The sequence below is a fragment of the Dendrobates tinctorius genome, unplaced genomic scaffold (genome assembly GCF_039654945.1).
Source record: "Dendrobates tinctorius isolate UK_male_01 unplaced genomic scaffold, ASM3965494v1 ptg000107l, whole genome shotgun sequence".
Taxonomy (NCBI): domain Eukaryota; kingdom Metazoa; phylum Chordata; class Amphibia; order Anura; family Dendrobatidae; genus Dendrobates; species Dendrobates tinctorius.
In genome coordinates, this window is record NW_027361775.1 from 24434358 (window position 1) to 24456156 (window position 21799).

The window sequence follows — 21799 nt, forward strand, 5'->3', positions numbered from 1 at the left end:
AATAATCAGATAGAGGAGGCCTTTGTAAAGTTAAAATTGGTACTGTGTTGTACACCAGTTCTGATTATACTCGATTTCAAAAGAGTTCATTGTGCAGAATGATGCCTCTGAGATAGGGTCCGGTGCCGTGCTGTCTTAAGAGGTTAACGGGGGAAGAGCATCCCGTTAGTGTCCTAAGCCGTAAGCTTACCCCAGTCGAAACCAGTTACAGTATTGTGGAGAGAGAGTGCCTGGCCATTAAGTGGGCACTTGAGACATTACGCTATTATTTGCTGGGGAGAACATTTCGTTTGGTTCATTTGGTAACAGATCATTCCCCTGTTATGTGGATGAGTAAAGCTAAAGAGGAATGCGCGTCATCAGGTGGTTTCTGTCCCTGCAAAATTTCAAATTTTCAGTAGAACATTGGACATGTAGACTACAGGGGAACGCACATGCCCTGTCCAGAGTTCACTGTATGTCATGTGTCCACCCGCCTAGGGTTGAACAAAGGGGGGAGATATGTGGTACAGCAAAGGGTATAGTGCTGGATGGGAGATACATTTCTCCCAGCAGGATAAAGTTTGGCTGGGATTTTCCCTAAAGTCAAGGGCCTGCGATGATGTCACAGTCACGTGATCAGCCCATGTGCTGTGTACCTCACCAGTGGGTGGGGTTATGGGCTATGTAATGGAGGTTGGTATTTGGCACATGGTGAGTGTGTGTGGAAAATATTAGGAACTTCGCTGGAGTTAGCCTGAATTTGTCTTGCTGGACTATCCGTGCTGCAAAGCTTTAGCAGCAAGACTCAAAAAACCCCGGGAAATGGTACCTGGCGGATGCCGCTGACTAGGCAGCCGCTTAGTTAAGCCTGTCCCATGCAAGGTTGATTCTGGTACCAGTTGTTCTCCAAGCTGGAATATATTTGTGTTTTTTTCTTTACTTTCTTTTAGCCTGCTATTTAAAGTGACATTAAACCACTGAAGTTGGACTCTAAGCCTGAGTGTTGCCTTATTACTGCGGCCCTGCCACTGCCTACCAGAGCGATTCCCGACAATATCCCTACACTATATATATATATATATATATATATATACTGTATATACACATACTGTATGTATATATATATATATATATATATACACATATATTTTTATTTATTACTTTTGTCAGATTCAAGTTATTTCTGTGACCATTGAGGGGTCTGTCATTAAATGAGGGGTACCACCAATTTTGACCATGTGTGTATATAATATACACATATGGTCAAAATTGTTGGTACCGCACATTTAATGACAGAAAAACACACAATGGTCACAATAAATAACATGAATGTGAGAAAAGAAGTAATAAATAAAAAATCTATGAAAATGAGCAAATGAAAGTCAGACATTGCTTTTCAACCATGCTTCCATAGAATTTTTTTTAAAAATTAAGCTCATGAAATAGGCCTGGACAGAAATGATGGTACCCTTAACTTAATATTTTGTTGCATAACCTTTTGAGGCAATCACTGCAATCAAAATATTCCTGTAACTGTCAATGAGACTTCTGCACCTCTTAGCAGGTATTTTGGCCCAATCCTCAAGAGTAAACTACTCCAGTTGTTTCGTGTTCGAAGGTTGCCATTTCCAGACGGTATGTTTCAGCTCTTTCCAAAGATGCTCAATAGGATTTAGGTCAGATTCATAGATGGCCACTTCAGAATATTCCAGTGTTTTCCTCTTATCCATTCTTGGGTGTTTTTAGCTGTGTGTTTTGGGTCATTATCCTGTTGCAAGACCTGTGACTGAGACCAGGCTTTCTGACACTGGGCAGCACATTTCTCTCTAGAAACTCTTGATAGTCTTGAGATTTCATTGTACCCTGCACAGATTCTAGACATCCTGTGCCAGATGCAGCAAAGCAGCCCCAGAACATAACAGAGCCTCCTCCATGTTTCGCAAAACCTCTAAAAAAATATTAGGGTCAGGAGATTCAAAAAACAAACCAAGAAAGAACAAGAAAAACCAGGTCAGGAGATTCAAAAAACAAACCAAGAAAGAACAAGAAAAACCCTAAAAAATATCTTTTAACTGAATAATTAAAACATCCTAATAGATTATCCAAAGTGCAAGAGAGCTAGGACCAACCAAGTATCCAGTACAAATGTCTAGATAAGTTAAATAGGGGAAACTAATCTCACCCTAATGGGCCCTAACAAAGTCCCTAACTGGCTGCGGAGGTTGCCACCTTACTTGTTGACGATGTGGCGCCCTCTCTCAACGTCGGGAGCTCTAAAAAGCCCTAGATCACCCTACACACAAAAAAGGTGAGCTACACAAAAAACACACACATACATAAAACACCCGAAAAAAAGCCCCTAGTGGGAAGACATAAATTATCTCATTTGGGGACATGAAAGTGCTAATGTGCTGTAAACTTATCTCGAATTCAAATATATTGTCATATCATAGATTTATTTTGAAATAAAAAATACTGAAGATGCAGCGAAATAGACTTATCTTGTAGAAAAAAAATGCTTTATGCTGCAAAAAGACAGACTATAGGGTAAATCCCCCCAAAATATCCCTTCCGTAGATAAACAGCACTCAATATAACACTAATAATAGTGTGGCCCTCCAAAGAAATGCCACCCCACACCATTACTGACCACTGCCAAACCAGTCATGCTGAAGGATGTTGCAGGCAGCAGATCGCTCTCCATGTTGCCTCCAGACTGTCACGTCTGTCACATGTGATCAGTGTGAACCTGCTTTCATCTGTAAAGAGCACAGGGCGCCAGTGGCGAATTTGTCAATCCTGGTGTTCTGTGGCAAATGCCAAGCATCCTGCACGGTGTTGGGCTGTGAGCACAACCCCCATCTGTGGATGTCGGGCACTCAGACCATCCTCATGGAGTCGGTTTCTGTTTGTGCAGATACATGCACATTTGTGGCCTGCTGGAGTTCATTTTGCAGGGCTCTGGCAGTGCTCCTCCTGTTTCCTTCTTGCAAAAAGGCTGAGGTAGCAGTCCTGCTGCTGGGTTGTTGCCCTCCTACGGCCCCCTCCATGTCTCCTGGTGTACTGGCCTGTCTCCTGGTAGCGCCTCTGGACACAGAAATTTTTGCAAATTTATTAAAAAGATAAACTGAAATATCACATGGTCATAAGTATTCAGACCCTTTGCTCAGTATTGAGTAGAAGCACCCTTTTGAGCTAGTACAGCCATGAGTTGTCTTGGGAATGATGCAACAAGTTTTTCTCACCTGGATTCTGGGATTCTCTGCCATTCTTCCTTGCAGATCCTCTCCAGTTCTGCCAGGTTGGATGGAGAATGTTGGTGGACAGCCATTGTTCAGGTCTCTCCAGAGATGCTCAATTGGGTTTTGGTCAGGGCACTGGCTGGGCCAGTCAAGAATGGTCACAGAGTTATTCTGAAGCCACTCTTTTGTTATTTTAGCTGTGTGCTTAGGATCATTGTCTTGTTGGAAGGTGAACCTTCAGCCAAGTCTGAGGTCCAGAGCACTCTGGAAGATGTCTTCATCCAGAATATCTCTGTGCTTGGCCGCATTCATGTTTCCTACAATCAGTCGTCCTGTCCCTGCAGCTGAAAAACATCCCCATAGCATGATGCTGCCACCACCATGTTTCACTGTTGGGATTGTATTGGGCAGGTGATGAGCAGCAGGTGATTAACTTTTTTTTATACTCACCTGCGGGGTGGTCCGGCCCGATGGGTGTCGCTGGTCCTGCACCAGCGCCTCCCATCTCCATACGATCGCCTTCCTCCTACTTGCTTCATGTCACGCTCATGCGCAGATGTACTTTCTGCCCTATTGAGGTGCAGGTGCCGGGAAAGGTCAAAGAGCCCCGATGCCTGCGCACTGCAGTACTTTGCTCTGCCCTCAGCAAGGGCAGTGAAGTACGCCTGCACAGCAGCGTGGTGCCGAGGAGACTGTGTGGATGATGCAGGGACACATCATCCACACAAAGCAAGAAGGAGGACGGCGATTGTATGAAGATAGGAGGCACCGGACCAGGACCAGCGACACCCATCGGACCGGACCGCCCCGCAGGTAAGTATAATAAAAGTTTTTTTTTCTTCTCTTACGGTCGGGTTAGAGGCAGATATGCAGCATTATAGAATGCTGTATATTGGCCCCGAAAGGTGATGGCCATAACTTATATCAGCCAAAACGGATAACAGGATCCCTTTAGAAGCTGGTATAATGTAGTGCCCACCCGTGACTTCTTGTACATATCACTTAAATTATGCCCATAATAATCATTCTATGAGCCAAAATCTGAGCATGAAATTGCATACTTTTTATTAATATATATTTTTTTCTTGTTACTTTGTTTTCGTTTATGCAATTTTATATCATTTAACTTTTTTAAATTAATATTTCAGGAAGTGCCACTGACCCTAACAGCTGTATTATGAATGCTGTTAGTAATGTGATGACTGCTGTGAACTTTGGCCATACCTACTCACTGAAAGATAAATTCTTCCATCATATTATCGATTCTTCTGATGTGGTTGGTAATTTTTATGGTACTCACTGGGGTCAGGTAAGTAGGTCACACTTCTGAATGGGAACTCTGAACACTAATGGGAAAATTGTAAAATAAAAAAAAAAAAAAATGAATTTTCAGAATAAGCTGTTGTGTCCCACATTTTTTACCAATTTTCTGCTCTACATGCTGTAGTCGCCTGGAGCTTCAGCCCAGAATTTCTCTAAAGACTTCTATAGGCAGCAGCTGTAATCTGATCTCTTAGTGAGAGACAGATTTGAGGAGTGAATTCTGCACAGTTAGGCTAAGTGCAGACGTACTTTTTAGCCCTGCGGATTTTTCCGCCCAGAATTGAAGAAATCCGCAGGTCAAATGACCTGCATTTTTCCTGCGGATTTCTTCCTTTTTTCTTGCGGTTTTATTGCGGTTTTTGTGCGGATTCCCCTGCGGATTTGGAGAATGGAGCAGGTGGAAAACCGCACAAAAGAAGTGACATGCTGCATATTGTCAACCACAAGAAAACCGCGCGGAAAAATCCGCAGCGTCTGCACAGCGTTTTTTTTTCAATTGACTAACATGCTACTGTACATCACAATGCAGATATGCAGCGTTTCTGCGCGGTAAAATCCACTGCGGATCCGCTAGATATCTGCATCGTGTGCACATGGCCTTACACTTTAAGTGACTTATCCGAGTTACTTAGAGGAAAAATTAGCACATTTTTGTGCACTTGTGGACTGTGCAAAAATGTTAGAAAAATCTCAGTAAATTGCATAATTTTTGCTGTGTTTTTCACAATATCATGCAGAAAATGCAGAAAGTTTCTCCTAGCCCTAGTCAATGAAGAACATACAGAATTTAGATGCAACTCTGATGGCATCCATGTACTGTCCACATTTTTTTGTGTGGATCCATATGCTTGAATGGACGAATTTGAACCATATGCTTACAGTAGTTAATATTGGACATGTACCGTATTTGTTTTTGCTTTGCTGACTGACTACACAAAAACAAGCTGGCATGTGAAAAGGCTCAGACTATGGCTGGAGTCACACACAACGTAGAAAAATACGGACTGTTTTGTACGGCCTTAATACCAAAGGAACAGCAATACGTGGAATATTGAATCACGAATCTCAAGAATAATAGAAAATCAGCAATTGAGAAAATCATAAAACATAACTTTTAATATAGTAAAATAAAAGCTACCACAAGATGTAGTGAAGATAAAACACATTAAATCTAATTGTCACAGACTATAACAGAGAGTGTCTGTATAAGTCTCAAAACAGACCACACAACGTATATATACATTATGTGACTATTCCAAGTCCCGGAGTTTGAGAGGACTGGACAAAATACAATTGGTCCAAGGCACTGAAGCGTAAGACCAAAATCTGCCAATGAACAGTTTCCTTGTTAGAAGTAATGCATTGAAACAGTTTTCTATAAAGAAAAGAAAAAACCTCTACCATGTTCAGGTTATCAAGGAAATTGCCCTTTCATGCATATTAAAGAGACGTCATATAAAAAATCCACAAACATAATTATGAAAAATGGAATGATCTCACCACATGCATATGGAAGACGTCCCCAGTCAGATGTCCCATCAGAGTCATGTTAGGTCAGGAAAAGAGGAAGAGAATTCGCCCTAATCAAGCCCTATCAGAGCTACCAAATCCTGACCCCCATGACTCCTGCCCTAACAAGAGCAGTCCATATCTGACCCTCAAAATAGAAGCCCTATTATGTCCCTGACGCGTTTCGTCAGTAAGTGACTCTTCAGGGGACCTATTAGCACTTGTGGTAGCTTTTATTTTACTATATTAAAAGTTACGTTTTATGATTTTCTCAATTGCTGATTTTCTACGGCCTTAATACGCATAAATGGTCCCTAAATAGTGATCCGCATATCATCCGTTGTCAGGGTGTGGCCGCGTATTTTTCTCATGTAAGCCTCCGTATGTAATCCGTATGTGATCCATATAGCGTTTTTTTCTCGCAACCTTGCAAAATGGACATTTAACGGTTTTGAGGCCTGCAGATAATTTAAATCATCATCACCAACCTCAACATCAGGTGGCAGCCTTAAATCTGCCCATTTTGGTGCTGTTCTTGTGTTGGTGTCTTGGTGGTGATTAGCAAACATGTCAGACACACTTCAGCCAGCCATACCCAGTGATTGTGGATACAGGGAGGCGGAGACAAATGTGGGTGCATCCACATTTGAGACAACGCCTCACTAAAGACCATTTTCACAGGCTTTATGCAGCTCTGAGGACAAATCCAGACAAGTTTTTCCTCTATTGTCGGATGACCGTTTCTACCTTTGATGTTTTGTTGGACACAGTGCGCCCAGGGATAACCTTCCAGGACACCCAGATGCGCAAATGTATCTCTGCGGAGGAGCGGCTTCTCCTTACGTTACGGTATGTATTCCTCAGCTACAGAATGTATGTAGATGATTATTTTCCAAAATAATTCTCTTACTCAGTCACACCTTTTTAGCTGAGTGACATTATGAATTATTCCCAAATATATGCTCTAAAAGTTAGAAGACTTTTATGTGTTATTCCACATTACATAGCCGTGGTACATGTGTATATGTATTGTTCGCCTATCTTCTTACTTACCCACTGTTCTGGTGATCTATATGTAATGTGTGCATCCTTTAGCATGTATTAATGTATATATTGTCTACTTTTAATTGTAGGTTCCTTACAACTGGCCTTTCTTATGCCGCACTCCATCTGGAGTTTTTGATTGGGCAATCAACAATATCTGGCATCGTTCGGGCTACATGTTTGGAAATCTTGTCCAGACTTAATCAACTGGTCAGGCCCGAGCCCAAGATGGGAGACTGGTTGAGGATTGCCAGGGGATTTGAGTCGCACTGCCAATTCCCCATTTGTATTGGAGCCCTGGATGGGAAGCACATCCGTGTGCGTAAGCCGCCGAACTCAGGGTCCCAATTCTATAATTATAAACAATATTTTTCTGTAGTTTTATTGGCTCTGGTTGACAGTAACTACAGGTTTATAATTGTAGACATTGGGGCTTATGGAAGAACTGGAGACTCTAGAGTCTTCAATTCTTCCATTATGGGTCGGCGGCTGCGCAATAACCAGTTGGACCTACCACCACCACGTCAGCTGCCAGGCTCAAATCAAGAAGCGGTGCCTTATGTCCTAGTGGGGGATGAAGCCTTCCAATTGACCAGGCATGTAATGAGGCCATATCCGAGCAGAAACCTTGACCACTGCCGCAGGATTTTTAATTTGCGCCTTTCACGTGCCCGAAGACTGGTGGAGTGCGCCTTCAGCATTCTTTGTGCCAAATGGCGTGTCCTCCAGACTGTCATTCAGCTAAGTGAAGCCAATGTCAATGAGGTCATCAAAGCTTGTGTGGTCCTCCATAACTTCACTAGACTGCATGATTGCTCCTCATCTGATGTGACTGAAGGTGTGGTGGACAATGGGGATAGGCCTAGGCCACATGTGCTCCCTTTATGGCGTCCTCTCTCTGGACTCAAAGTACGTGATGTGTTCACCCAGTATTTTGTTTCACCTCATGGTTCTACTACCTGGCAAGATCAGGCTGTATCTATGTTGTGATGTTCTTATGTGTGTATATATATATATATATATTTTTTTCTGTACTATGATTTGTGTGTTCGGTTTATATGGGCTAAAGTTGTCTTACTTATTAGAATGCCTAAAATAATGAAAGAAGAGGCCCAAAGTTGCATTTTCAAATTTTTTATAAATGCAAAAAATAACTTAGAATACTGTTTACCATATTTTTTTCATATGGCAGATATTACCCTGGCCATTTAGGCTTTTCTGTATTGCACATTATACTATTTGTACACCCAAATAGGTAACTAGAAAGAATCATTTTCTAACACAAAAACATAAACAACTTTTTGGTTTTATAACTGCTGGTAGCTTGGCGGAGGTGATGGCGGGAGGCCTTCATCTCTTTGTTGGGGTGCCCAGCTTGACCATCACCCTGTTGAGGTGGATGTTCTTGGCCCTGTGGGAATATGTGGCCATGGTCATGTAGCTGCGCACCAAATAGACCATAAGGATACTGGCGATTAAAATCCTGTGGCTGATTGTAGCCACGTCCATCATACCCCCCAATATGACCATGTCGTCCAAACCCAGGTTGGGGCCAGCCTCCAACACCGGGTCTGTACAAGTGGCCATATTGGGCAGGTTGGTTATAGGCTGCCATTTGGCCCTGTTGTTGCCAAGGTTGGTTTTGGGGGTGAATGGGTGGAGGTGTAGGCACACGTGTAGGCGGAACTTCAGATCCTAATTGAGCATGCACATCTGGTTGTCGGGCAAGGCGGAGACAGATACGGGTTGAGAGCTGCCACCTCTCAAGATACTCAAACAACTCATATGGGTCATTGGTTATGTGTGCATGCATCAATTAGGATCTGAATGGATCCTCGCACACGTAGCCTCACCTCACGGGGTAGGCGACGGAGGTACCGGGCCAGGCTTCGGAATATGCCTCTTCCCCCTCACCCTGGGCAGCCCTGGACAGGTAATTGAGGACACCTGTGTTTACATGCCTCCGGGTATCAGAGACTGTGTTGTCTCTTCTCCGTCTCCCATGGCGGCCTACGTCTGCAGGCTGGGGGGACCCCTCAAGATGGCCAGTAGGGCTGCTGCTGTTGCCGGGGTCCTCTACGTTGCTGGTGGCTCTGCTGGTTCTGAACCAGGTCCAGAACCTGATGTTGGTCCTGGTGGTGGTGGAGCTTGGGGGTTGCAAAAGCTCGGGTCAGAACATGGGCCAGCCACCTCTTCACATCCCCCGTCCGGGTCTATAATGGGCTCAGTATCCGACCCTGTCTCCCTCTCTGTGAGGTTGGACTGAGTTCTGTTAGGAAATGTAATAAAATAAAAATGTATCTCTGACCCTAAACAGCATATGTGTCATGTGGTGTGATGTCTGTGCTAACGGTCTGAGATCCATAATGGGTGCCAAAAATGACAAGCGGTCAAAATATATGTATTTCCGCTTGGTCGGTGCTGCTGCCCCACTCCTGACCATCTGCTGTCTTTCCCGCCGGTACTGGTCGTGGATGCTGCGCCAGCGTCTCATCACATCCTCAACTGCAATGTGAAGGGAAAATGAACTTTAACCTTTGGGAAATGTGCCAAGCAGTATTCCTAAAATTTCACATAGTCATGTGGCCTAGTAGGGGCTGCGTTTTAGCTAAATTTTTCGTTAGCAAACAGGGATACCTACATACACAGTATAGGATTGTAGGGGTTACTTTTCAAAAAGCTCACTTCTGGCCTTTAAGATGATTGGTAAAAAAGGCAATTACTTACAAATTTGTTGTTGCTCCTTACGTGGCCGTTGGGCAAAGTCTGGAAACATCTGCACACAGATGCGCCTCCATGCCACCTCTTTTCTGGCCCTGTCGGAATAATGGGCATCCCGTTGGTCCCAAAGTTCGGGCCTTTCCTGGACCAACACAATTAAGAGCTCCACATTAATGTGGGTAGACATACTGCTGTACTCCGTGGAGGCGTACTTCCTGGATGTCTGGAGCGCTTTTTGAGCTAATTTGCATGTCTAGGCTTCCTGATGATGGATTGGCCCATTTCCTGTCACCAGGAGGTCTTGCGTATTTCTCGCAAGTCACACATGTGTTCCGTGTGTAATGCGATGTTTTTTGCGCACCCATAGACTTGCATTGCATACTACGGTCGTAGTACTCTGACAATCGCAGCATGCTGCGATTGGCTCGGCCCGTAAAAATTACGCGACAAAAATACAGCTGATGGGAGCTATCCCATAGAGCAGGGTTCCCCACCTCCAGTCCTCATATATGCATATTTTTAACGCCTCTCACTCAAGCGTATTCCTCTCTAGTGTGACGCCGGCCTATAGCAGTCTCTCACAGACCATAAACTATCCACACCCCTAAAAATGGACAGAAATATACTGTATACTGTATATAGGAGACTCGAATGTGTAAATGAGTCCTGATAAGGAAGGATTGTAGCGTATGGTTTCTCAAAATCAAGTGAAAAATGTAAAAATATTGTTAAAAATATTTAAAAATGTTAAAAAAAAGAGACAGGGAATATATGAAAAATCTATTAGGCATTCGGTAGACATCCTCAGATGAAGCCACAATCAGTGGTCAAACACATCGTGTCATGCTATTTGTCACATGTCAATGCTAAACAAAATGTTATGACGAGGTATCATGCTATAGTTATTCTAATCCCTTGGTCCAACAGTTTAACCCTTTAAATACATTGGTAAATTATGGCATTTAAGTGGTTGGATATGGGAGGAGGCCAGCCCTTCTGTGACTTATGGCTCCACTGCGTTGGGTGCCGATGGTTATGGCTGCTTCGGTTCTACTGACAGGCCATATGTTTCTCATTGTTGTCCTCCAATAATGCCCAGCCTGCAGTCAATTTTATAATATACTAGCTGAAGAGCCCGGCATTGCCCGGGCATAGTAACTAACTGTGGTTAGTTATAACAAATTATAATGATTATCCTCCATCCCATAGTCCAGTGCCCATATACCCATCATGCATATCCTCCATCCCATAGTCCCGTGCCCATATACCCATCATACATATCCGCCAACCCATAGTCCCTTGCACATATACCCATCATACATATCCTCCATCCCGTAGTCCTGTGCCCATATTCTCAATCATACATATCGTCCATCCCATAGTCCCGTGCCCATATACCCATCACACAACCTCCATCCCCTAGTCCTGTGCCCATATACCCATAACACATCCTCCATCCCATAGTCCCGTGCCCATATACCCATCATACATATCCGCCATTCCATAGTCTCATGCCCATATACCCATCATACATATCTGCCATCCCATAGTACCGTGCCCATATACCCATCAAACATCCTCCATCCCATAATTCCGTGCCCATATACCCATTATGACATCATTTTCGCCATGGCAACCATTCTGACATCATCATCATCATGGCAACCTATTATGACATCATCATCACCCCATGGTGATGACATAACCGTCGATACATGCGTACGCATACACACACACATACACTCAGCTTTATATATAGATTGCTATACTATAGTCAGGACTCCCAATAGGAATTTCAGGACCCCATACTGGCAAAATATTCGAAGCTCCCTTGAGACTCCGCCCAGGCTTCACCCCAGCCCCGCCTCCACCCCTCAAACTGTCTACAGTCCACCGCTCTTTCGTAGAAAAACTCCACTTCTCACCAATCACACATTAACAGTTCCCATCACCAGGTCACACATATATCCAATACAATTTAGGTATACTTTTATTTATTTTTCAATTTTTAAAATGAACAATAATATCACATAAAAGGGACAAATACCACCACACCATGACCAGACACCATATTACCACCACATAGTGACCTATAATACCTCATGCAAGGAAAAAATAATGCCACACCATGTCCAGACCTCTTATTACCACCACAGTGACTGAATAATATCACATACAACTTCAAGGGACAAATACCACCGCACCATGTCCAGATCACATATTACCACCATATGGTGACCAATAATACCACATACAAAGAACAAATACTACCACACCATGACCAGACAACATATTACCACCACATGGTGACCAATAATACATACAAAGAACAAATACCACCCCACCATGACCAGACCACATATTACCACCACATAGTGACCAAATAATAGACCATACAAGGAACAAATAATGCCACACCATGGCCGGACAACATATTACCACCACATAGTGACTGAATACTACAATACTGATCATTAATAAAAAAAAACACAGCACTAATATCATCATAAGTGCCATTATACACAGGAGATCTGTACTTAATATTCAGTTTCTGTGTAAAGGTAATACAGTGATCACCAGTGACATTATACACAGGAGCTCTGTATATATTTTACAAGTTATACAGTGATCAATGAAATTATACACAGGAGCTCTGTATATAGTGTCAGTGTAAAGGTCATACAGTGATCACTGGTGACATTGTACACATGACCGCTGTATATAGTATACAGTGTCAGTGTAGAGGTAACACACTGACTCACCAGTGACGTCTGTATGTGAAGTCCTTCAGCTTCGTTCCAGCATAGACCGTCATCACTTCTTCCATCCAGGGCTTGTCTCTGCAGGAAATAACACTGTTATCTAGAGCACAGCTTGCAGAACAAATTAATTAATTTTTTAACAACTTCTAAACTACACCAGATGAAAAAAAGGCGAAATAGTGTCGCTCTGCACAGTAACAGGACCACCTCCCCCATTTAAACAATATTCTCAAAAAATAAAATAAATACATCACTTCAGTAATAATATTCCTTAATTAGCCTCTATTGTAATAATATCCTCCATCCTGGTCCCCGTGTGTCTCATTCCTGGCTCCAGCCATATGTTCTCCCATCCTGCCCTCATGTGTATCCATTCTGCCCCATGTGATGTCCCATCCTGCTCCATCTGTTGCCATCCTGCCCCCATGTCTCTCATCCTGCCCCCGGGCCTCTAATCCTGCCCCGTGTCTCCATTCTACCCCCATGTCTCCATCCTGCATCATGTGTTTCCAACCTGCTCCATGTCTCCACTCTGCCCCTGTGTCTCTATTCTGCACCATGTGTCTCCCATCCTACCCCCGTGTCTCCATTCTGCCCCGTGTCTCCACTCTGTCCCAGACGCAGGTTCAGTTAAACTCAATTGCCATGCGGACACGCACAGCAATAGTTAAAAGCTGCCAGCCAATCGGAGGCTGGCAGCTGACATCAGAGCGCACATCGCCGGTGTATGATGTCATTGTCATTCGCCGGTGAGTACGCGCTTGAAATGCCTGGAGGCAGCATCGCCACAGGAACGCAGCCAGCAAGAGTTTTGTGATCTGGTAATGGGAACTGTTAGGTCAGGGTCAGACTACCGTATGGCATCCGATGCTAGAGCATCGGATGTGATATGCTAATGACCTTCAGCTCCTGCTCTGCTGCAAGCAGGAGCTGATTGTCATGAGTCTGTGCAACGAGCCTCTCGCACATAGCGGATCGAAGCACAATTGCGGAGGAGGCAGATAAATTAATTTCCCATTTCCTCCATTGCCGAGGTCATCATATAGTTTTATATGGGTGTGAGTGAGCCGAGACTCGGCCGAGTGTCGGTGACAATCACAGCATGCTGCGATTTCACTCGCTCGTTGAAAACGGCCGAGAAAAAAAGCGATGATGGGAGCTGCCCCATAGATGAATACTGGTCTGAGTGCTATGCTGTTTTATCGCATAGCACTCGTCCGCATTCATCGCTAGTGTGACCCCAACCTTAATGTGTGATTGGTGAGAAGTGGAATTTTTCCAAGAGAAAGCAGTGGGACTTTGGACAGTTTGGGGGGTGGGGGCTGGGGTGGAGCCTGGGTGGATTCTCAAGAGGGCCCTGAATATTTTGCTAGTATGGGGCCCTAAAATTCCTAGTGGCAGCACTGCATCCTGCCCCCATGCCTCCCATCCTGCCCCCATGCCTCCCATCCTGCCCCCGTGTCTCCCATCCTGCCCCATGACTCTATTCTGTCCCAGGCAAGATGGAGATGGCTTGCCGTTTTCAATAAAAATAAAAAAAAACTTTCTTACCTGGCCGCGTTCCTGTGGCGATGCTGCCTCCAGACATTTCAAGCACGTACTCACCGGCGAATGACAATGACGTCACACACTGGCGACGTGAGTGCTGATGTCAGCTGCCAGCCTCCGATTGGCCGGCAGCTTTTAACTATTGAAGTGCGGGCCCGCACGGCAATAGAGTTTAACTGAACCTGTGTCTGGGACGCAGGGTCAGTTTCTGCATCAGCAGACTCCTGCTAGGGACCGGTGAGCAGGTGAGACGGGGCCTGATGCGAGACCCCTCTGCTCATCACGCCCCATACACCAGTCAGGGCAGTAATGCCCTTATGGCGGCCCTGACTATAGATCATTGCAATATATTATACCACCAATTAAAGGGAATCTGTCAGCAGGTTTTTGCAATGGAATCTGAGAGCAACATGATGTTGGGGCACAGATTCTGATTCCAGCAATGTATCACTTACTGGGCTGCTTGATGCAGTTGATAGAATATCTATTTTCCCTGCTATAGATGTAGCAGTGGTCAGAATACTGAGCTCTGTATAACCCTGCTCACACCCCTGACTGGCAGCTTCCTGTGTACACTGTGCATTGTCAGTGGTGGGAGAGGGGCTACACAAATTAGCTTGTCTGGTTTATACCTGACACCTAGTCCTGCTGTTATAATCTTCTGCTGATAAAATACTGATTTTATTGAAACTACAGCAAGCTGCTGAGCAAATGAAATCAAGCTCTTGCTCTCTGCCTTACTATTTATTTCATTTAAAAATGTCCCTCTTTAAGGGATCACAGGTTTAAATCCCCTAAGAGAACCAATAAAAAGAGCAGAAAAGAGATTATTTTTAAAATATTTTTAAGTTCCAATCACCCGAAACATTTCCTTTTTCCAAAAATATTGCCGAATCCATAACAATCTAGATAATATCTAGACTAATAAAATATCACAATATTTATTCAAATATGGTCATCATTACCAAAAAGAAAAAAAAATAAATTACAAAATTATTTTTGGATCACTTGACATTCCAAACTGAACACCAAAATTATTACTTTTTTTTACCTAAGCATTCAGCATAAAAAAACAAGAATGTGAGAATTGCCATTCGTTTCTGCTCATCCCACCTCCCCAAAATAAAGTAATTGTTCTGTTCTCACTAAATGAAGCAGAATTCATGTAGCTTATACAGGCAGCTAAACCGCTATACTGGGGTCCAATAAGGCGCCTGTAGGTTGGATCTGTGCTTTATTGAACTTGATAGTATATTCGCGCGGTGAAACTACAGGCAAAAACATATATGCATACATTCAATACTGGGTTCATCAGGGATTCATATATACATAATGCATCATCTGCACTAATAGCTTACCAGGGGAGAATTAACTAAGCAGGCTAATATGAGACAGGAACTGGATACAGGAAACATAAATACATACCAGCAATGCTGTCACAAGTGGAGAAGAGAAATGAGATGCCTCCTGAATGCAGGCAGAAGGAAAATGGTGGACTGGAGGGAAAATGGGGGCTGAACTAACCATAATCCTTTGCAAAAGGCTTCCAGGATGCATTGCAGCCTTTCCAGAATACACTGCAAACGGAAGGAAATAGCAAAGTGAAAGTAAAACACACAATAACACTGCGGTTATGACTCTGGTCACTAGATGGAGCCAGAAAACACTGTAAACATTAACAATCAGATAATCAGGGATTATGAATTAAGTGTTGGAGACAGAACAGTAATAATAAAATTGTTCTCTCTCACCCATGACAGCACCACGGAGAGAGGGGGTCCGCCCATCAAGGACAGGAACCTACAGATAAAAAGGCGGCACATCTCCTCCGCCCCCAGTTGGGTTCCTGTCCTTGATGGGTGACCCGTGGAACCAGCAGCGGCAGCAGCTTACCGGATAGAAGAGGAGTCCAGGGCCGTTCCGTTCACAGGTAGGACAGTGGGGAGGCCCCTGTCGCGGTGGGGTCGGTACCTGAAGCCGCCACCGCTGTAGCCGAGGGGCTGTACAGGGTGAGCGGGAGGGAGAGGACCGAGCCGCCGCTCCGGATAGGAGAATGGGGCTGGGGGACGCCGGTACATGCGCGGGCAGCGCCGTGGTACTAAGGTGTACCAAGATGGTGCTGCCCCGGAAATGAAGCAACAACTTCCGGGTCCCCGCGGTTGGCGCACGCGCACTGCGCGCTCCCCGGGGCAAAGCGGTGCAGGCTGGGAGGAGGAGGTGACGTCACGGCCGGGAAATTCAAAAGAGAGATGCTGGAGCTGCTCCACACTGGAAGCGTCCTGTGAGCATGGAGGACAGCAACCAGCACGAGGAGCAGCCAATACAGCAGCCCAAGCAGCAGCAGCACAGGCAACACCACCATCTCCGACAAAAAGAAAAGGACGGACGCGAGGGCCGGTCCAGCAGCCACTTCACGCAGCACAGCAAGTCGACTGCGAGGAGCAAGTCACCTTCCTTGGATCAACCCGTGAGGGATCTGAATCCACCTCCCGAACCGGTACCTGCAACCGCGCATATGGGGTAAATGAGCTACGTGAATGTTCCCCATTGTAATAGACTTCTTTCCCTTATTAGGGAAAGAAGAAAGAAAAAACAAAGAACAGGGAATGCACCACCTGTAAAAACCCACTACCAGCTTCCTGGGATAAAAAACTCTGCGACTCCTGCATACAGGAGGTTCTCTGTGAGAAAACCCCGGATTACGCCTCAGATCTAAGAGCGGTAATCCGTTCGGAGTTTCAGAGCGCCCTTTCATCTCTAAAACAAAAAGGGAGGGGGAGGAAAAGGGACACAGTAGTAGGATCCCAGTCAGAGGCCTCAGCGTCAGGGGAAGTTACCTCCCATACTTCAGACAACGACTCGTCATCCTCGGATGAAGAGACAGAGAGTCATCATTGTTTCCCCCTGGATGAGATAGACATCCTAGTAAAGGCAGTAAGATCTACCATGGGGGTGGCAGACCCTCGGCCCGATAGATCAGTCCAGGACATAATGTTTGGGGGACTGGGCCAGAAGAGATGCAGAGTATTTCCATTAAGCGAGAACGTACAGGGCCTGATAAAAAAAGAATGGGAGAGACCAGATAGGAAGAACTCCACGGTTCCCTCCCTTAAAAGAAAATACCCATTTGACGAGGAAGCATCCACGTCCTGGGACAAAGCCCCCAAGCTAGACGTGGCGGTTGCCAAGGCCTCAAAGAAATTTGCACTCCCCTTTGAGGATATGGGTACTCTAAAGGACCCATTAGACAAAAAAGCTGACACCTTCCTCAAAGGCACTTGGGAATCAGCAGGAGGAAACCTTAGGCTAGCAATAGCGGCAACTTGTACCTCCAGAGCCCTCATGGTATGGGTGGACCGATTACAGAGGCAAATAAGGGAAGCTACACCCACGGAGAAAATCCTGGAATCCATTCCAGTCATAAGAGGAGCGGCGGCTTTCTTAGCCGACACATCAGCTGACTCAGTAAGGTTGTCTTCCAAAGCAGCAGCCCTGTCAAACGCAGCCCGTAGAACGCTGTGGCTTAAATGCTGGCCAGGGGACTTACAGACTAAGATGAAGTTATGCGCCATCCCTTGTGAAGGGAAATTCCTATTCGGAGAAACGTTGGATGACATCCTCCAAAAGGCAGGGGATAAAAATAAAGGATTCCCAAACCTGGGTCCTACAGGCTTTAAAAGATCCTTTCGAAACAAAAAGCTTTTTCAGAGGAGACCCCCGAGAGAGCAAAAATGGGACGACAGGAGAAGGGACAGGGGGTTCTTCATCGGTAACCCGTCCCAAGATAAAAAAAAAAACCCCAAGTGACTGTTTGCCCAGGGTGGGAGGTAGACTAAGTTTTTTTTTTTTACCAGCATGGAGGAGAATATCGAACAACCCCTGGTTATTAAATCTGATCAGGGCTAAGGATAGACTTTCTCTCTCTCCCCCCTCAAAAATACGTGGTAATCCCACTAAGATCATCGATAACGGAACAAAAAGCCCTCGAAAAAGAGGTCTTAAGTCTATTGAACAAGAGAGTCCTCCAGGAGGTTCCCCCACGGGAGAGAGGCAGAGGATTCTACTCGCCTCTCTTTCTAGTAACCAAACCGGACGGTACCTTCTGGACAATAATAAATCTAAAGAGACTGAACGACTACGTCAAAAACGAAAAATTCAAAATGGAGTCGATCAAGTCGACCATCAAAATTCTCTCTCCACATTGCTGTATGATAGTATTAGACCTCAGCGATGCATATTATCACGTCCCCATCCACAAAGACTCTCGGAAATACCTCAGACTGGCGGTCTCCATAGGAGGCGAAGTAAGAGAGTTTCAGTACAGGGCCCTGCCATTTGGAATTTCTGTAGCCCCGCGAGTTTTCACAAAGCTAGTGGCAGAGATGATGGCGCACCTGAGAGAACAAGATATTCTAATAGTCCCATATCTGGACGACTTTTTAATTGCGAGCAACTCGGCCCAAAGATGCCGGGAACAGAGAGACAGAGTGATGGACACTCTACAAAACCTGGGCTGGCTTCTAAACCAAAAAAAATCAAGGCTGGAGCCCAAACAAGTTCAGGAGTTCCTAGGCCTGACACTGGACTCAAACACCCAGGAGTGTTACCTCCCAGACCACAAAAAAGAAAAGATTGCTCAGGTGGTAGCAAGAGCGATGCAGAACCCTTCCATGACACTAAGGAAAGCAATGTCCCTGTTGGGGTCCCTCTCCGCCTGTCTGCCAGCGGTCCAGTGGGCACAGATACATACGAGAGATCTCCAATGGGATGTATTGGCCAACCAGTTGGCATTAGGAGGTCACTTGGAGGGTCACGTCACACTAGACTCCAAAACTATTCGTTCCCTAGCTTGGTGGGGGAACAGAGACAACCTATCCAAAGGGGTTCCCTGGGTGATAAAAATCACACACGTAATCACCACAGATGCCAGTCCCAAGGGATGGGGAGCACATATGAGCAACAGAGTGGCTCAGGGGGAATGGGGAGCTCAGGAACTAGAAGCCTCCTCGAACCAAAAAGAACTATTAGCAGTAGTCTATGCCCTAACACACTTCCTGCCGGTACTACGGGGCCATCATGTCCGGATATTTTCGGACAATCGGGTGACGGTGGCCTATATAAACCATCAGGGGGGAACCAGGTCTCGAACACTAATGAACACATCCTCCGAAATATTCACATTAGCCGAGGAAAACCTACTATCCCTCTCCGCACTACACATACGGGGAGCAGAAAACCAGAGAGCAGACTTCCTGAGTCAGAAAAGAGCGACCAGAATGGTGACCGGTCTGCAAACCCTGTCTTATGAGGAAAGGTTGCAGGATTTGGGAATGTTTAGTTTGCAAAAGAGAAGACTGAGAGGAGACTTAATAGCTGTCTACAAATATCTAAAGGGCTGTCACATTGTAGAAGGATCAACTTTATTCTCATTTGCACAAGGAAAGACTAGAAGCAATGGGATGAAACTGAATGGGAGGAGACAGATTAGATATTAGAAAAAACTTTTTGACAGAGTGATCAATGAGTGGAACAAGCTGCCACGAGAAGTGGTGAGTTCTCCTTCAATGGAAGTCTTCAAACAGAGGCTGGACAAACATCTGACTGGGATGACTTAGCGAATCCTGCTTTGAGCAGGGGGTTGGACCAGATGGCCCAGGAGGTCCCTTCCAACTCTACGATCCTATGATTCTATGAGTCGCACCCAGCTACATCAAGGGGAGTGGGTTCTAAAACAGTCCATTTTTCTACAGATCGTAAAAATGTGGGGAACCCCGGACATGGATCTGTTTGCCGACTACAGAAACAAGAAAGTAAAAGCTTTCTGTTCCCTAAACTCCAGGGGAAATCCCAGAACCCTGGATGCATTTATGCTTCCGTGGACACAGGGCCTAATGTATGCCTTTCCGCCGCCCATTCTCATCCCGGCAGTCATAAGGAAAGTCAGAGAAGACGGGGCAAAAATGATACTAATAGTCCCGTTCTGGCCAAAAAGAACCTTGTTCTGGCTGAGGATACTATCAATAACCGACCCCTGGGTTCTACCAAATCTCCCCGACCTTCTGTCCCAAGGTCCCGTGTTACACCCTCGAGCAGTGAACCTCCATTTAACACCATGGAATTTGAAAGTACACTGCTAAGGGGGAGGGGGTTCTCAGAAAACCTGATCTCCACTGTACAAAAAAGTAGGAAGCCAATAACAACCAGGGCCTACGGGAGAACTTGGAGGAAATTTCTGTCCGGGGCAAGGGTTCAGGATGGAGTTCAGGTTGAAAAAATTCTTGAGTTTCTGCAAAAGGGGCTAGAACAGGGGTTGGCAACCAGTACGTTGAAGGTACAGATAGCGGCTCTAGGTGCCCTTTATAACCAAGACGTGGCAGGCAACCCTTGGATAGCACGGTTCATGAGAGCCGCAGCCAGGTCTAGACCAATAATCACCCAGAAATTACCATCATGGGATCTAAACCTAGTGTTATCTGCACTAACGGGGCCCCATTTGAACCCATCCAGTCGGTACCCCTAAAAATCCTATAATTAAGGACGGTACTTCTAGTGGCCCTAACATCTGCTCGCAGAGTGAGCGATATTCAGGCTTTGTCAGCAATAGCTCCGTTCACTAAAATCCTAGACGATAGAGTCATATTGAAACCTGACCTGGCGTACCTACCCAAGGTGGCGACACATCTCCATAGGTCCCAAGAGGTAGTCCTTCCTTCCTTCTGCCCAAACCCTAGGAATAGGGGAGAGGAGAGATTTCACATCCTAGATTTGAAGAGGTGCCTAGTTCAATACTTAGAGACCACCAAGGAATATAGGAAGGAAGGGTCTCTCTTTGTGTGTTTCCAGGGGCCTTGGAAGGGACTCAAAGCGTCCAAGAGTACCTTAGCAAGGTGGATAAGGGATGCGATTGCCCTGGCGTACTCATCCAGTGGGAATACCATCCCGGAGGGTTTAAAAGCTCACTCTACAAGGGCGATGGCGACCTCATGGGCAGAAAGATCAGAGGTATCGATAGAACAGATCTGTAAGGCGGCCACCTGGTCAACACCTTCCACCTTTTTCAGGTACTATCGACTAGATCTAGCCTCTACGTCTGACCTAACCTTCGGGAGAAGAGTCCTTCAGGCGGTGGTCCCTCCCTAAGCTACCAATCTCTGAAATTCTCTCCATGGTGCGGTCATGGGTGAGAGAGAATAGCTTAGTTACTCACCGATAACGGTGTTTCTCGGAACCCATGACAGCACCCGCTTATTCCCCCCCCCTTTCACGTGTGCGGTGAGCATGGCTTAATGTGTGTAGAGTGTTTTTCGTTAGACACGGTGCTTCTCCATAATATGCAATATTATAATGTTATGTATATACTTTTGTTGTTAACTAACCGGGAGACCCTCTGATGCTCTGTAACCAACTGGGGGTGGAGGAGAGGTGCCGCCTTTTTATCTGTAGGTTCCTGTCCTTGATGGGCAGACCCCCTCTCTCCGTGGTGCTGTCATGGGTTCCGAGAAACACCGTTATCAGTGAGTAACTAAGCTATTTGTACCTGAAAATCATCAATTCATCATGAGGATTAAAAAAAAAGTTGTGGCTCTCAGAGCACAGAGACATTTTTTTACAGCAAAAAAAAAAGTAGCAAAACAAAATTTAAAGAGAACCTGTCAGCAGGATTGTGCT

The 21799-nt window shown here is 45.3% G+C and overlaps 1 protein-coding gene across 4 annotated transcripts in view; it reads left to right on the forward strand.

Annotated features, from left to right (window-relative positions):
• LOC141100657 (cytochrome P450 2J2-like) overlaps positions 1-21799 on the forward strand; it is a 170120-nt gene that overhangs the window by 113688 nt on the left and 34633 nt on the right. For 3 of the 4 annotated variants that reach the window (XM_073589275.1, XM_073589274.1, XM_073589276.1), the window contains one exon: positions 4373-4533. In XM_073589275.1, coding sequence (XP_073445376.1) covers positions 4373-4533 — 161 coding nt within the window. The other variant, XM_073589273.1, reaches the window with a different exon arrangement.